Source organism: Armigeres subalbatus, chromosome 2, assembly GCF_024139115.2.
Source record: "Armigeres subalbatus isolate Guangzhou_Male chromosome 2, GZ_Asu_2, whole genome shotgun sequence".
NCBI lineage: Eukaryota > Metazoa > Arthropoda > Insecta > Diptera > Culicidae > Armigeres > Armigeres subalbatus.
Window position 1 is genome coordinate 429,343,964 of NC_085140.1, and position 17,041 is coordinate 429,361,004.

The 17,041-nt window shown below is 44.7% G+C and overlaps 2 protein-coding genes across 2 annotated transcripts in view; both read left to right on the top strand.

The window, feature by feature from the left end:
• Positions 1-17,041, top strand: part of LOC134213554 (lachesin) — a 608,862-nt gene that overhangs the window by 313,399 nt on the left and 278,422 nt on the right. The window lies entirely within an intron of this gene.
• Positions 13,729-14,638, top strand: LOC134217931 (uncharacterized). The gene has a single exon (XM_062696779.1). It carries the CDS (start codon positions 13,833-13,835, stop codon positions 14,547-14,549), a length of 717 nt encoding a protein of 238 aa, XP_062552763.1. The 5' UTR covers positions 13,729-13,832; the 3' UTR covers positions 14,550-14,638.

Below are 17,041 nucleotides of genomic sequence, written 5' to 3' on the forward strand. Positions count from 1 at the left end.
AATTGCACAGCCACACGCTTGTTCGATGGATTTTCCTACGATAAATGGGGTGGGAAGAATTCTTCCCTCTTCGCGGGTCGACAGTTGTAAGTAGCTCCGCTGTCCATGTATGTCTCGGCGGTCCATCCAGATTGGCACTGTACGCGCATTTTGACTTTGTTGCTGTGAGTCATTATCGTACGGAGGGTCTCCCACTGGGGGGTACCCTGTTCCTGGAGAAACTGTGGCCATACGGTCACGATACACGGTTTGTTATGTATTATCCCCTATCGACATGGATGGTCAACAGATCGTTGCTGACACTCCAGGTGGCAAAGGTCCAGTTGATCAGCCCTGCGTCTCCACCGAAGTGGTTGACGACTACGCTTTTCCCTAATACTAACACAACCAAGCGTTAAAGGTCCAGCTGTGATAGGAACGTTTTAACCTTTATACTTTAATTGCCCAACACGTTCAAAGGTCCAGACAATTTTTTGTGAGATTATACTATCTTCACTCTACTCCCTCCGCACGCCTAACAGTATGTACTGCTCGAAACTTTAGAGCAGTTTTGTTTGTCTGCAGAGCTTAGATCTCAGCTAGCTACGGCAAGCTTAGCTTGCAAGCGAAGTTGTATGCAATCTTGCTGCTATGCTAGCCGAATTACGGTACAAGATACACGAATGGGTAAGCTTCGCTGTTGACGTTGTTGTCAGTCTCAAAGCACGAACTCAACCCCGGTATTTCCAGCTCTTAACGGCACAACTCATAAAAACTCCACTATTCCAATGCTTTAAAGTCTCTTCTCTATCAGTTGCACAACTAGTGGTTTTTACACTGTAGTGCATGTACTCTAAAAACAAACCGTAACTTTGATCGTAAAAACGCGCTCTAGTTCGTGATACCGATATTCGATCCAAACTCTTGTCTCTTTCGAATTTAAAAAAGAGAAATTCTTTCAAAATTCCAAAACGGGAATTCTCTCAAATATCCAAAAGGTATTTCCTTTCATATTTCCAAAAAGTAAATTCCTTCGTATTTCCAGAAGGATATTTCCAAAAGGATTTTTTTTTCGAATTTCCAAAAGGGAAATTGTATCGAATTTTCAAAAGGGAAATTCTTTCAAAATTTCAAAGGAGATTTTTTTAAATTTCCAAGGGATTTTTTTTTCGAATTTCTAAAAGAGAAATTCTTTCGAATTTCTTATAACGATTTTTATTCGAATTTGAAAAAAACCTTTCGAAAACCTTTCGAAAATTCTTTCGAATTTCCGAAAAGGAAATTCTTTCGAATTTCCGAAAAGGAAATTCTTTCGAATTTCCGAAAAGGAAATTCTTTCGAATTTCCGAAAAGGAAATTCTTTCGAATTTCCGAAAAGGAAATTCTTTCGAATTTCCGAAAAGGAAATTCTTCAAATTTTCCGAAAAGAAAATTCTTTCGAATTTTCGAAAAGGAAATTCCGAAGGGAAATTCCTTCGAATTTCCGAAGGGAAATTCTTTTGAATTTCTGAAAGGAAATTCCTTCGAATTTCCGAAGGGAAATTCCTTCAAATTTCCGAAATTCCTTTCAATTTCCGAAGGGAAATTCCTTTGAATTTCCGAAGGGAAATTCCTTTGAATTTCTGAAGGGAAATTCGTTCGAATTTCCGAAGGGAAATTCTTTTGAACTTCCGAAGGGAAATTCCTTTGAATTTCCGAAGGGAAATTCCTTCAAATTTCCGAAGGGAAATTCCTTCAAATTTCCGAAAAAGAAATTTCTTTATGTTTCCGAAAAGGAAATTCCTTCGAATTTCTTAAAGGGAAATTCCTTCGGAAAGTTCCTTAGAATTCCTTAACTCCTATAGAGAAATGTCTTTGAAATTTCAATCACTTTCAAAGGGAAATTCTTCCGAAAATTCTTGGAAAGTTTTTCCAAACATCAGAGAGAAATAATTTCTTGTTTTCTTGAGATTAGAGTTAACATTAGACATTTTTCTGAACTTCAAAATGAAATTCTTCTGCAATCCGTGATTCTAGGATTCCAAAAACTTCATAAGAGTTTAAGAGTTAATATATGTTTGGCAAAACCCGGAAAAATGGATTTCCGCATACAAACGTTATATCTTTTTAAAATTATTGTTAGGTTTTAACTCTACTTCCAAACATAATTTAATCCAAACGAAAACTATTTTTTTCAAGCACTATATAAATGCTTAAGAATGGTACAGAGTAGCACTGAAAACAGGAGAAAGCTTGAGATCAATTGTACCGAACCATTAAAGTCCCCTCTCAACAGAGGGCCCATAAATATAAAACCCAGTAAAAACGGTCCCCGGCTAAAAATTGACCATCAGCTGCCAATTTAACCAGCCGAGGACAGTATATTTTATCTCCGTCTGTTTTCCACCCATCGCGTCCCCATGTCCCTTCGGTGGAAGCATTAAAAAATTTACGAGCCTCTTAAGGGAATTCAATCGTTAAAAAGTACTTCCCTCTGGCTTCGCCCGAAATGACTGAAAAACGGCCATCAAACGATTTCGATTTTTTTCTTCTCTCCGTTCACCGCTGCTGTGCTCGTTGGTTGCCACTAAAATTTCTTGGCACCACCCAGCCAGCATGTGTGGCCCAATAACAAACAGCTTTGGAGCAGCCGACCGCGTTGCGATATCGTTTCTTAAGATTCCGAAAAGTCACACCAGCCGGCAAAATGGACCGACGACACTCGCATTCGGATCCGGAAAACAAACAAAGGGAAAATTTACAGCCATTCCACCCCCACAAGCCAGCGTTTTCCCTCTGGTGAAGGAGTTGCAATTTGGCACAAAGTGCGGGGGTTCGGCTTCTCTTGTGTGTGTAGGACGTAGGTGTATAAGAATCCGTTTTAAGGCCGTTGTTACGAAATCTAACAACGGTCTCAAAATGGATTTGTGGACCCACGCGTCACGTTGTCAAGGGTGCACATCTAAATCAATCGGGGGGGTGAAACATGGTAAATGTTTTTATTACATGCGAGCTGCGACAAGGTAAAGCTAAAATACTCCTACCGAAGATTCGATATTGTTATTGAGTTGAGATTTGTGCTTTTGAAACCTTGAGATGGAATTGGAAGCTGGTTCGTTTAACCCTAAGAAAAAATAAAATAAAAAGAAAACACTTGACTGAGGAGCTTCTCCTCCTTCGCAGTAAAGTGTTGGGTCGGGTTTTTATCGGTGATCGAAAGCCAATAAAAATAAATTTCTACTAGCTGAAGTGTCCAGGTCTCCAATTGGATTTGGTCGGTAATCAAGTTGGTTTTCGAGAAAGATTTGCAATTTCCAATGGATAAAAGATACGTTGAATCGAATTGAGAAGCAATCCCAATATCTAAAATGTAGTGCCTCGTGACATCGCCATTATCAGTTGCACAGAGTCAGACGCTCTACGACCACTAAATTGTTTAAACATGACACTTTTATCTCTCGTGACCGGATTTTTTTTACTCATTTTCAGGAAGAGTTGATTAATGTCATTTCGGTGCTATGGGAAATTAGTTCCAATGCAAAGAACTGTACCTTTTTCCAAAAGTTATTTACAATTCGTGATTTTTGATAAACCTGAAATGTTTGAATGATCTTACAACATTGTTTAATAAGACACTAATCTAAATTCGGCGGCGTGGGAGCTAGCGTGACATGTATGTAAGTAAATAAAATGTATATAAATAAAATTTCATGACATTTTTGTAATTTTGCTTTCATGTCCTACCCTTTGTTTGTAGAGCAGTGATCTGTTATCGAATCATGCAATCGTTTCATGTTCATCAGAACCCTTAATCGCAAAAAACTTTTGTAAAAAGTTTTTAGCAAATAAGTCCATGTCACTGAAATGAATTGTCTAGACACTGTCTTTGGATCTTCCTTCTAGTGCGGTTCAAAAACCGTCTACCTGGTACCCAGCGGTTGATTAACGAAATGCTGTATCGCGTCAGCTATACCTAAGGTGGCAGCCCCACCAGCGCGATGTAGGTAACGCGACCCCGGTAAGGTAGTTTATTGAAGTCTCTCAAATACCACGAAAAATGAAGATAGAAGAAAACGAGAACATTATTTTGGAACCGACCCGGCAACGAAATAAGGACTATGATTGGAAACTCGGTACCTGGAATGTCAGGACCCTAAATGAACCTGGACGAGTGAGCCTTCTTGCTCGTGAACTACAGAAGGTTGGAGTGAACGTGGCCGCTATTTAAGAAGTCCGATGGCCCAGATCCGGAGAACGTGAATTCCGAGCCGTGGACCCCACGACCAACACTGCATTCAAGTATAACCGGTGGAAACCCATTAGCGAACGAATCTGTGTGTTGAGGATACGGGGCAAATTCTTCAATTACTGCCTAATCAACGTTTACGCACCGACAAACGATAAATCCGACGACGTGAAGGACACGTTTTATGAATGTCTTGATAAAGCCTATGGAGAGTGCCCAAAGCATGACGTGAAAATTGTTATCGGAGATGCTAACGCTCAGGTCGGTAGAGAGGACTTTTCCGTCCCATAATTGGTAGGGAGAGCCTTCACTCCGCTACCAATGACAACGGCCTACGGCTAGTAAATTTCGCTGCTGCCAGAGGGATGGCCATCAGTAGCACCTACTTTGCACGAAAGAATATCCGAAAGCACACCTGGAGACACCCAAATGGTGAAACTTGCAACCAGATAGACCATGTTTTGGTGGATGGGCGCCATTTCTCGGATGTTATCGATGTACGGACCCAGGACGGGTTGGTTCGATGAGGAGTGTCAGAGAGTGACGGACGAGAAGAACGTTGCGAACGAATAGAGATCGGTACAAGGAAGCAAGAGCAGCCGAAAAACGAACCCACCGCAGGAAGAAAAAAGAGTATGAAGAACAAGTTATTAGTGAGGCGCAGGAAAAAAGGGAACATAATGATATGCGGAGGTTCTATGAGTCTGTCAATGGCGTGCGGAGAAAGACAGCGCCATCTCCCGTCATGTGCAACGACCAAGAAGGGAATTTGGTGATAAAACCGAAGTGACTGCCAGGTGGAAGCAACACTTCGAGACTTTTTTGAATAGTGAAAGTGACGGTGCATCGATGAACATAATAAATATTAGCGACGATGGACAAGCTGTGGAGTCACCTACACTAGATGAGGTTAAAAAAGCTGTTAAAGAGCTGAAAAACAATAAGGCTGCGGGGAAGGACCAGCTCCCGGCTGAACTTCTCAAACATGGCAGTGAGCAGCTTTATTAGAAAATATGGGAAGACGAGGGCGGCCTCTATTCCCCTATCTTTAAGAAAGCAACTGCCTAGCCAACACAAACTCGCATATTCTAGCGAATAAGTGTATAAGGTGGAGGCGATATAGGCGCATTTCTCCATTTGACTGCATGCAAAGTGTACGTATATGGCCTCCACTTTGTACACTTATTCGCTATTATATACGATCTTGTTTTTGCTGGGTGGAGTTTGGAGTGCGCCAATTACCGAGGAATAACCCTCCTTAATTCGGTGTACAAAATTATGTCCCGTATTCTGTTCAACAGATTGAGACCGCTTGAAGAGTCCTTCGTCTGCGAATACCAAGCAGGTTTTCGTGAGGGCCGATCAACGACGGATCAAATGTTTACCCTGAGACAAATCCTTGATACATCCCGGGAGTACAACTTGCAGACACATCATCTGTTTATTGATTCCAAGGCGGCGTATGATTCAGTGAAACGGAATGAATTATGGCAAATTATGCTTGAACATGGTTTTCCGGCGAAACTGATACGGCTGATTCGTATAACGTTGGACTTGCCATTGTAGTTGCCAAACTACCACACGGAAGTGTACTGGAGTGTCGGACTCGACCATACCGGTAATACCGACTAAACTCCCTTGGGCTCCATCATCGTTTCCCCCAGGAACTACCTCGCAGTACTACTTCTGGGGGGACGGCAGTACTAAGCGTACTCGCTCATTATCGCTCACACAGGCACTCGTCCCACGCGAGACTGACTTGGGTGCTCGCACACCATTCACTCCATTTGAGTCTAACTTGGATGCTCTCCCGGGCGCTCCGCTGCCATGCCTCGAGGTGTCAATAGCGGTAACTGCCTGGGCCTACAGATATTACGCTACGACACTCCTGCCTCAGCACGAGCAGATCAATCACACCACTGCCGAAGCAGACCACACGCTACCCTGCCGAAGCAGGGACACTCCCCATGCACCACATGTGCACAACTGTAGGTGTGTGGGTACAACCCACTGCTACCCTGCCGCCGAAGCAGCTTCTCCAAAGACCATTCGCTCCATGTGACCCTTTTTCGGGTGCTCACTCTAACACTCCACTGCCATGCCTCGAGGTGTCGAGAAGGTACCTCGACTCCTACCTCAGCATGTGCAGTCCATACTCAGACTTCTGCTGCGCTTCGAGGTGTCGATAGCGGTAACTGCCTGGGCCTACATATATTACGCTACGACACTCCTGCCTCAGCACGAGCAGATCAATCACACCACTGCCGAAGCAGACCACACGCTACCCTGCCGAAGCAGGGACACTCCCCATGCACCACATGTGCACAACTGTAGGTGTGTGGGTACAACCCACTGCTACCCTGCCGCCGAAGCAGCTTCTCCAAAGACCATTCGCTCCATGTGACCCTTTTTCGGGTGCTCACTCTAACACTCCACTGCAATGCCTCGAGGTGTCGATACCTCGACTCCTACCTCAGCATGTGCAGTCCATACTCAGACTTCTGCTGCGCTTCGAGGTGACAATAGCGGTGACGCGCTATGACACTCCTGCCTCAGCACAAACAGATCACTCACTCCCTGCCGAAGCAGCTCACGCACTACCCTACCGAAGTAGGGACACTCCACATGCCAATTGGCACTCCCTGGGCTTGTGCTTTTGAAGCGGCACACAGTCGCTTTGATAGAGTCCGCTTACGGGCACTTGTGGTTTTTTGGGAGGGATTTTAGCAGAGCCCACTGCTAAATCCCACCACGCCCTAGGCAGTTCTCCCTGACTCGCAGACAGCTGGGGAGGGGTCGTCAAGCCCTTGGACATGGTCCATGCTGTCCCTGCTGTCCCTGCTGACCCAGTATAACGTTGGACTGATCAAAATCAAGTGTAAGGGTTGCGGATGAAATATCGACGTCATTTGTTACCTTAGATGGATTAAAGCAGGGTGATGGGATTTGCGGACAATATCGATATTATCGGGATTGATCGCCGTGCCGTGGAAGAGGCTTTTGTGCCTTTTAAGAGGGAGACAGCGAGGATTGGACTCACGATCAATACCAGCAAAACGAAGTGTTGGCGCTTACCAATAATGCGTCCTACGTTGTGTCTTCGATCTTTCTAATTATGTTTGAGTTTTCTTCCACGCAGCTCCACCGTGTACGGTACCAGCAACGGATAATAAGCTTCACTACACCAGCAGCAGCAACATCAACAGCGACAACGGGGGCAACGACGGCAACGAGGCACGGACTAGGCAATCAAAGCACACAAAAGATTGTTCAGCACTACACTACGTTTATTTTTCTTCTTAGAATATTAACTAGGACTATGTGGTTTAGCTTAACACACTGGGATGCAATGAAATCTTTATTTAAACTTCCACGGGCTTTGCACATGCAGGTTGAACTTCGACTGACGAGTGTTATAGGTTGAGTTGGATTCTATGCTACGTTTAGCTCTCGTTTTGCTCCCTCAAAGTTTTTTCCGTTGTCCGAATAAATGTGGGCTGGGATTCCACGTCTTGCAATGAATCGGCGTAAAGCTGCAATGAACCCCTGGGTGGAGAGGTCCCCAACTAACTCTAGGTGGACAGCCTTTGTTGCGAAACATATAAATATGCCGGGGCTGCTCGTTTATGGATGTGATTCATGTATAGAGGACCAGCATAATCCACGCCTGTGTTGGAGAAGGGATGACTTGGTAAAACCCTCGCTGCTGGTAGCTGACCTATCTGCTGGTGAGCGGGCTGCGGGCGATGGCGTATACACCGGAAACAATTACGTACGATACTATGGATCAAACGACGACCGTTCAGTGGCCAGTATTCCTCACGAATCGACGACAACAGAAGACGCCCGCCGCCGTGAAGTAGCTTCCGATGATAGTGTTCTCCGATTAGCCTGGTGAATGGATGATTTTTTGGGAGGAGGGCAGGGTGTTTGGACTGGTATGGAAGCTGAGACAGGTTCAATCGGCCTCCTACTGGTAGTATTCCTTCCGGATCGATGAATGGACACATTCGACGTATTGGCGATTTCTTCATTACGGTATTTCCTCGCTGCAGGTCCTTGATCTCATCCCCGAAGACATCTTGCTGGGCAAGCCTGGTTAGAAGGGCATTAGCGTTGACAAGCTCCTGGACGGTGAGTGACTGCGCGTCGAGTTCGATTCCCGTGAGGGGTGCAATTGACTGGGTTCTGGCCTTTGAACGTGTTCTTGTTACGAAACGGAGGCAATATCCTACAGTGTGGAGTAGTCGAGTATAGGACGACCACCGAAGAAACCATGGGTTGATGCTGGTCATTGTTTGAATGGATGCAACAACGCTTTTGGTTTCCAGAATGTCCTCCGATACGGCAGGTAGGTTTGAAATTGGCCAGGATGACTATTGGTGTGCTAGCCATGAAGGGCCATGCTTCCAATCTTCACTTTGCAGGAAATCTTCCACTGACATTCCGCGTGAAACTAGATCCGCAGGGTTCTCGGAGCCGGATATATGGTTCCATTTGCTTCCATGGGTGAAGTGTTGCAAGTGGTGCTCGAATCCAATACAAACAAACGGCAGAGTCGGACCAGAAATACGATGGAGATACATTGATGTGGATTGCTTGTTTGATGCGATGATGTAGATGAGCTGCCAGAACACAAGCACACAGTTCCAGGCGAGCTATTGTCAGTCTCTTTAGTGGAGCTACCGAAAATACGGTACCCAGAGTATTTTCGCAACGGACGTATGTGCATGCTCCGTATTGAGACGTTGACGCATCAGCAAAAGTATGCAGCTCGATTTGCGCATCTGGGAGAAAGGCGTAGCGATCAATTCGATAGGTTGCAATTCTTGGAAGCTCAAGTCGAAATTTTTCCCATTTTAGTCGAATAATGTGAGGCAGTGGGTCATCCCAGTCGCAAGAGAGGGACCATAGCTCCTGCATCAGGATTTTGGCTCTGACTACGATGGGTGCAATTAAGCCGAGCGGATCGAAGGGTCTAGAGATGTCGGAGAGGATTGATCGCTTTGTTGGAGGCTCATTACGTTGCTGTATTGGGGAATCGAAACGAAGTGTATCGAACTCTGGTTCCCATCGAATTCCAAGCGCTAGTCCACTTTCTCAGCATGAATCCACCTTTCAAGAGTAAGTTCGCCAATTCTTCTCGTAGGTGGATAGCTTCCTCGATGGTTTTCGCCCCTCCAATAAAATCATCTACATAAAAGTTTTTCCGAAGTGCTTGGCCGGCAACTGGATAGTCATTACCTTCATCCGATGCAACTTGCTGGAGTGCTCGCGTCGCCAGAAAAGAGGAAGGGGATAGACCAAGGGATAGACCGTAGGTGACGGTTTGCGATACATAGGTTTGAACTGGGGAGTTTTTTGTGAACCGGAAGAGAATGCGTTGCAAAGGACAATCATCTGGGTGTAGGCCAACCTGCCGGTACATCTTCGCTATGTCACCAACCAGAGCTACGGGATGAGTCAGAAACCGGAGAATGATGGCAAGAAGATCATCTTGGACCACCGGACCCACGCAGAGAGCTTCATTCAGGGAGAAGCCGGTTGAAGTACGAGCAGAGCCGTCGAATACGACCCTTACTTTGGTGGTTGTACTTGCCTCCTTGATAACGGGGTGGTGAGGAAGATAGTATGTGTGGGAGTGGTTTCCATCGTCCGACTCGACCAATCGCATATGGCCGAGGGAGAGGTACTGCCTCATGAAATCGTGATATTCTTCCTTCAGCTTTTGGTCCCGTTCTAGTCGCCGCTCGAGTTGCTCGAAGCGACGAAGAGCGCTGATTTTGGATTCACTTAGCATCGCGTCGAAATCGGGTTTCCGTGGTAGCCGGACAATGTAGCGGCCTGTCTCGTCACGAGACGTTGTGGATTGGAAGAAATCCTCACAGTGGCGCTCCTCTACCGAATAGTTGTTGACAACGGTCAATTCTTCAGTTTTCCAAAAACGTTCGATACATTCCTCAAGTGTCGGCATAGAAACAGCGACGATACTGGGAGTAATAGATTGCCGTTGAATAGGGTGACCCGTGCTTGCTGATCCCGTTACTACCCAACCGAAAACGCTGTCTACCAGTGTCGGAAGATTGTCGGACAACTGAAAACGAGCAGTACTTGGAAAGAACGAGTGGTAGTGTTTTGCGCCCAGAATCATGTCAATCTGTTGGCTCTTATTGAACATGGAATCGGCCAATGACAAATTTTGAGGAATCTGCCAGTCTTCGATGCATACATCTTGTGCTGGACGATCTAAAGTCAATGTGTCCATTAATAGTAGGTCCGCACCGCATTCAAAGCTGTCGTTTCGCGATTTGATTCGAGCAAAGATCGATTCCTTCACTTTCTTTGAGATATTTCCAGCTCCCTGAATTGTCACGTTCACAGGAGTCCGTTTCAAGTGCAATCGTCGTGCCAGACGATCCGTAATGAGATTTGGTTGGGAGGCACTGTCGAGCAGTACACGCGCTATGTGGTCTTGTCCGTATGCATCGACTACCTTCACCAGTACCGTCAGCAGAAAAACGTCTTCTCGAGATTGTGGAGCAGAGGCACTGACAACGACTCTAGGAAATTCTTCAACATCTACGACGGATGATCGGGGAATTGATTCCGCGACGGAAGAAGCAGCAGACTGGAAGGCTTGCGTCGACATAGACGTGCGAGTGGAAGGCGAATCGTTTACTGATCGAGAGACGTCACCGGAATGCAGCATCGTATGATGACGTTTACGGCAATGCTTGCAGCTGTAAGTTGATGAGCAATTACGAGCAATGTGGTCACTTTTAAGGCAATTGTGACACAGGTGCTTGCTCGATACGAAACGCAGCCGTTCGGAATGAGACTATTGGTTGAACCTTGCACATTTCATAAGCGGATGATCTTGATTGCAAGCTGGACATTTGCAGGCGGAATTGAAAGTAGAAGCACATGATACACGGAAATTGGAAGCCCTTTTGGAAGAATGAGATGACACGTTTGGAACGGATGCGGGATGATGATGATTCACCAGAATGGACTCCAAAACGCGCATACGACGCTGAAGAAACTCGATCAAGCAGTGGTAGTTCGGGTTGCTAGAGGTTGATGCGTGCTCTTCCCAGGCTTTAAGCGTGTCGTCAGGGAGTTTTGTGCACAATAGATGTTCCAGGATGGTGCTCCAGGATTCCGTTGGTTCGCCTAGTTGACACAGGATCTTGGTGTGACGCTGGAATTCATCCACCAGTGCATGTAGAGATGCAGCAGTTTCCCTTTTAACCGAGTTGATTTCGAGCAGTGCTTGGAGATGCCGTTTCTTTAACAGGTATTCATTGGCGTACCAGTCCACCAATGTTTGCCAAGCCAGGTTGTAATTCGCTGAGCAAATCGCAATGGACTCAATGAGCTGAGCCGCTTCACCTTTCAGAGCTGCTCTCAAATAATGAAACTTTTGGATGGCTGCAACGTCGGAATTTAAAGGGCTGGATATTATTAAGCTCATTCAACACGGCAGACTACGGTGGGCTGGTCACGTTGTTTATATGCCGGAAGCACGTCAAGCGAAGATAATATTTAGTAGAGATCCCGGAAGTGGCCGCGTACACGATGGCTTTTTGCAGTTGAAGAGGACCTGAGGGCGCTCAATGTTCACGGCGACTGGAAGCGATTGGCCCAGGATCGAGTCCAGTGGAGACGGATACTCCATTCGGCGTAGGTTCACCGAAGAGCTGTAGCCAATCAAAATAGAAAAAAAAATGAATCTCCTTTGCTCCTAGATCCATGGCAGTAGAGTTCAGCCAGGAAAGGAGGGCGGCGCGAACGTGGTGAAATGGTAAGATGTTTGCTTCAGCGGAGATAGCTCTAGCGGATGTTGATGGGTGAAGTTTGGAGGCTATATGAAGATATAGTTGTTGAAAACTGGATATATGGTGCTATCCAGCTGTTCTGGGCATAGTCGACTGTCAATCAAGACCTATTGAAGCAGCGTATTCTCTGTGTCAAGTATTGTGTTCTCTTATCTCCAATATTTTCATGACTGATGCGAGGTATAAATAAGATGTTATAGGTTCATTACCCAAATTAGCGTTGCGCGTTAAAGCAAGTCAAATTTGTTAGCAGAAACTCTAACTAACTCTAACTAACTTGGTAAAATGTACAACATTAAGCATGACAAACATTACCCGGGCAGAAGCCATGAACAGAATAACAAAACATGATATGGACTTGATTGATATAAGAGATAAAAGAACAGGCAACAATATCAAAAATTTGCACCGAAATATCATTTAAATATCACGATATGCTATGGATAAGAACAAACCAATGGCACATGATATTGATCACTTATTACAAATAGCATAACTTGATCTTCTGATGATATTTTAGTGCAAAATTTTGATATTATCGTCTGATCTTTTATCTCTTATATCAATCATGTCCATATCTCATTTTGCTATCTTATCAACATTTGATATTATTGAGCTATTTTCGTCTACTCGGGTAGACATAACGTTTTTACCTAAAGGACGTAAGTCATACACGATTCTTTGAGACTGTACAATTGGCTCCTAAAATGAAGAATTGATATTCGATTTTATTTCATCAAACGATAAAGCTAGTTTGCCTGAACTTGTCATATTTTTTTCCAATACAGAATTCGAAAGATTGTTTATTTGAATAAAAAAAGGAACCGCATCTTTGACATTTCCTTTAAGTTTGACGTTCAACATAATAGCCTAGCCTAGGATCCAAGATAATAACGTACAATTCGTGCTGAAAAACTCAGAGTATTCGAGAGACGGATACTTAGGACCATCTTTGGTGGTGTGCCAGAAGACGGTGTGTGGCGGCGAGGGATGAACCACGAGCTCGCCCAACTCCATGACGAACCCAGCATCTAAAGCCGGAAGGGTGCGATGGGCAGGGCATGTTGCAAGAATGACGGACAACAACCCTGCAAAGAAGGTGTTCATTTCCTATCCGGCAGGTACGAAGTGGCGTGGAGCGTAGCGAGCGAGGTGGGCTGACCAGGTACAGAACGACTTGGCGAGCGTGAGGCGCATTCGAGGCATCAAATTGTTGATTCAGTGTTATCTGTTTAGATGTAAGCTATATAAATTAATGAATCGTGCTGAAAAATTCATCTTTTTGCTGCTAGTTGCACAAACTACTGTTTTACGGATTTAGATAATTTACCGAGTTCTTTAACAAAGCACCAACGTTTGCAGTAACAAACGATATAGGAATTTACAGTCCATTTCCGTCGAATCAACATACCTAACATGATTCTTATGACTTCATATGCCATTGTAGGGTTTAGCCAAGATGAATACACAGCTAGGTGTTTCAATGTGCTCAGTTTATGGACGAGAAGAAGGCGGGGGTGAAAAATTCATTTTCGGTGCAAAACATAAACAAACCGGCTGGCTCTCCCATACTAAAATCCAAGATGGCTGAATCGTGAATTTGGCAGATTGGAACACCTAGTGGTGTATTCATCTTGGGTTTAGCAATCGTTCTACGATCAGCTTGCTTCACCAACGATCCAATCTATAGGATCCAGATACCGCGATACTTCCTAAATGTTGAGTCTTTCGCAATCTAGTAGCCTTTCTGTGTTAAACTATCGCACCAAAGTCGCCATATCAAACGCGTCATGCAAAACACTTCTGCGTCGCACTCATCAATTCGAAATTCCTCAAAATGTCCCATCATTTTATGCCCTACGGTTCTGACGGAAACAACCCTCCTCGATCACTTAGTAAGTGAGCACAAGAACATCGACATCAAGTCTGTGAACGATGGCGAAAAAGCGCAGCTATCTTTCCGCGAGTCCATCTTCCCGTATGGCCAACCAGTTTGTATGGGATTGTTGCTGTACGGTGGAAAAGGAACCCATTTGCGTCCCGTCCAAACTGGACTTGCTCATCGCAATTCGATTCTGTCGGCCAGTTGTGCAGCCTTCGAAAAGCACCTCCCGGTAATGGTCATGGGATGCAAAACTCACCTAACAGATATGCTGGAAGACGACGACATACCACCAGAAATGTTCAATGACATTTGTCAAGAGCGGGAAGCGGCCCAGGATGGATCAGATCCGGAGCAGGACATATTTGTGCTGTGGTTGATTGCTCCGAGTACGACCAGGCCTGTATACGGGGACCTGACCATAAGCGATGCGGAACGTAACGTTGTGCGAGGTTGTCGAATGCTGGTTCGCGAATTTCAGAAATGGCTGCTGCCGAAGACGTTTTTGAGCGAAGGAATGGACTATCTGATGGTGAACCGTGGTGAAATGAATTTATTGACTCGGGGTGATGAGTCTGATCTGGAGATGGAGGTGTGTATAGAGGAAGGTAAAATGGAAGTGTAATCAATGCATTCCAGCTAATATACATACTTCATAAGCATGATATAATACTTCTTATTCAAATATACAAATACTCAGATCAAATCAGATCAATTCCGTATAAACATACTCCAGATAGAGGTGCATTCCTTCCAGTGCAAACTTCATTGTTCCGAAAATATGTTTGCTCTGCTGATGCAGCAACCCAAAATGAAATCCGGCAAAACAATCCAACCAATTTGGTCAAACAAATCTTGTTGCTGCTGAGTCATGTTTCCGCTCGAGTAAAACAGCTCGGCAACAGCTTATTGGAATACTTTATTCCACCCCTGCTCCCGATTCCACAGGCAGATGCCCTGGAAAGCTCCCACTCGTGGATTCGTCTGCGCTGTTCTGCATTCCGAATTTGGTGTGTTTTACAACTATCGAGAAACAGTAAGCAAATTCGAACGAGCAATGGAGCGCACTTTTCCTTATCGCACGCCCCTCAAGGGCTAGTGTCCTTCTTGCAACTCGCAAGAACGACAACACCACTGGAAATAATATTAAAGACAGTCAGTAGACGTGATGTTTATCATAAATTGATATTTCAATGTTCATAGTTTTGATAACTAAACTGATGAACGTTAATGTAACAATTAACAGAATGCAGTTTCTGAAACCTATATAAGACAAAATGTATTAACACCTATGAACGACCATATTAAAGATTTACCTGCGGATCACTTAAATTGAAACAAAAGTTGAGCTCATACCCAATTGTAAATGATTGAATCCGCAGAATCCGAAATCCTAGCCCGAAATTAGCCCATTTGACACAAACATCACGTCTGTCTTTATGCTTATTTCCAAGGGTGTGCCACGACTAGAGCTGGAGCAATTTTTCTCCTCTCAAATGGTTGAGTTCCGGGAAATACATGACTGGAATTCCTGAACGCATTCTGCTTACGGGTTGGTTCCGTTTCTGCTCGGTGCTCAACCCCTTTTTCCTGGTCAAATCGTTGGTTTAGTGGTTGAGGTTGAGGATGCGGACCGGGGCGCTGGGAGTGAAATAAATGCGAAACAACTTGTAGGAACGGAACCACTATCCGTTCAATCTTGAAGAGCGGAATGAGTGCCAGTGAAAGCAGCTTTGCCGGAGGGTGTGGGGAAGTGTGTTGCTGCCTCATAAGCATTAAAGTAGATTCAGAAGAGGCCACTCAAGTCACAAGTGTGCTCGTGAAAGGCCTCAAGTGAGCGAGTACCGGTGATGGTCGAGATAAAATGATCTCCTATCACGAAATAGCGAACGGCAAATTATGAAAATTAAGTGCCATGATTTAGTCTCGCCCTCGCTCGCCTAAGCACAAATGTGAGCGTGGGTTGTAAGGGGATTGTAAGTGCGTGTTGATGGTTGCGGAAATTGGTTCAGATTTTGTTCGTGATTAGGTTTGTAATATTAGAACCATTATTTATCTCGGTAAATATTTACAGCGATGTAGTTGATATGGTGCGCATTTTAAAAGTTTTGGGTTGATTTTATCACTTTTGCTAAGGCATCAAACCAGATATAGTCGAGTCTTTTTAAGCACCGTTAGCAGGAAACCAAATTTCAGGATGTAAAAACGTATGAGTACTAGGTGTTGGCCGCAGGTGGAGGAATTGCACCCTTACGAGAATCAATCAACCCAAACTAAATTAGATCTCGGTGACGTGCCTACATGATGCCATCAATTTTCGGGAGGTGCCTACAAAATCATCAAAATTGAACTGCTCAAAAAGGTCACACCGTAGAGCACTCTCTCATATTTTATCTCAAAAATGCAGCTTCAGGGATCAAACCCATCTGAAGCAACGTCACAACTCGCAAGGTGAATAATTCGGCACAATTCATTCTCTACGACTGCCGTTTAGCTCCCTTTCACACTTTGACTGCCGATTCGCCCAGAAGAAGGACTCAATTAGGCACCCGGTGCACGAAATTGCCATTTATCATCATCATTGTTGTGGCTTTGAAGCTCACCGCACTTCGCTCGATACCTACCTGCTCTCATCTGGCGGGACAGCAGCGAACTGAACACCACAGTACCGGGCGGTGGTGTCCATGTCTACCGTCGGTCCTTTTGAACCAGTCACTAGTTGGACCATGGCCATGGCTACTGGGCGGAAAAATGACTCCGAGCGTAGGAGATATCCCAGCTCGATCCAACCCAACGCTCACCAATTTGGTCAAGATGAAGTATCCAATTATTCTTCCGAAGTGGGAGGAAAAATGGCGGTTTCCTCGATGGTGTATAGCCAGACCAAAGCGTAGTTCCAATTAAACGTAATGAGAATTGATTTGATTTTTTTGCTACATGGTCCCGAACAGTAAATTATTTTGTTGCCTATCTTGTAAACTATTTCTGAAATAAATATTGTACCGCTCATAAAAAAATCTACTCCTCCGCTTATTTTTAATCGCAACAAAACATGAGTGCGGATAAATTTTTCACATCTATGAGAGCCTTGGAAAATGATCACGAATGTTGTCTTTT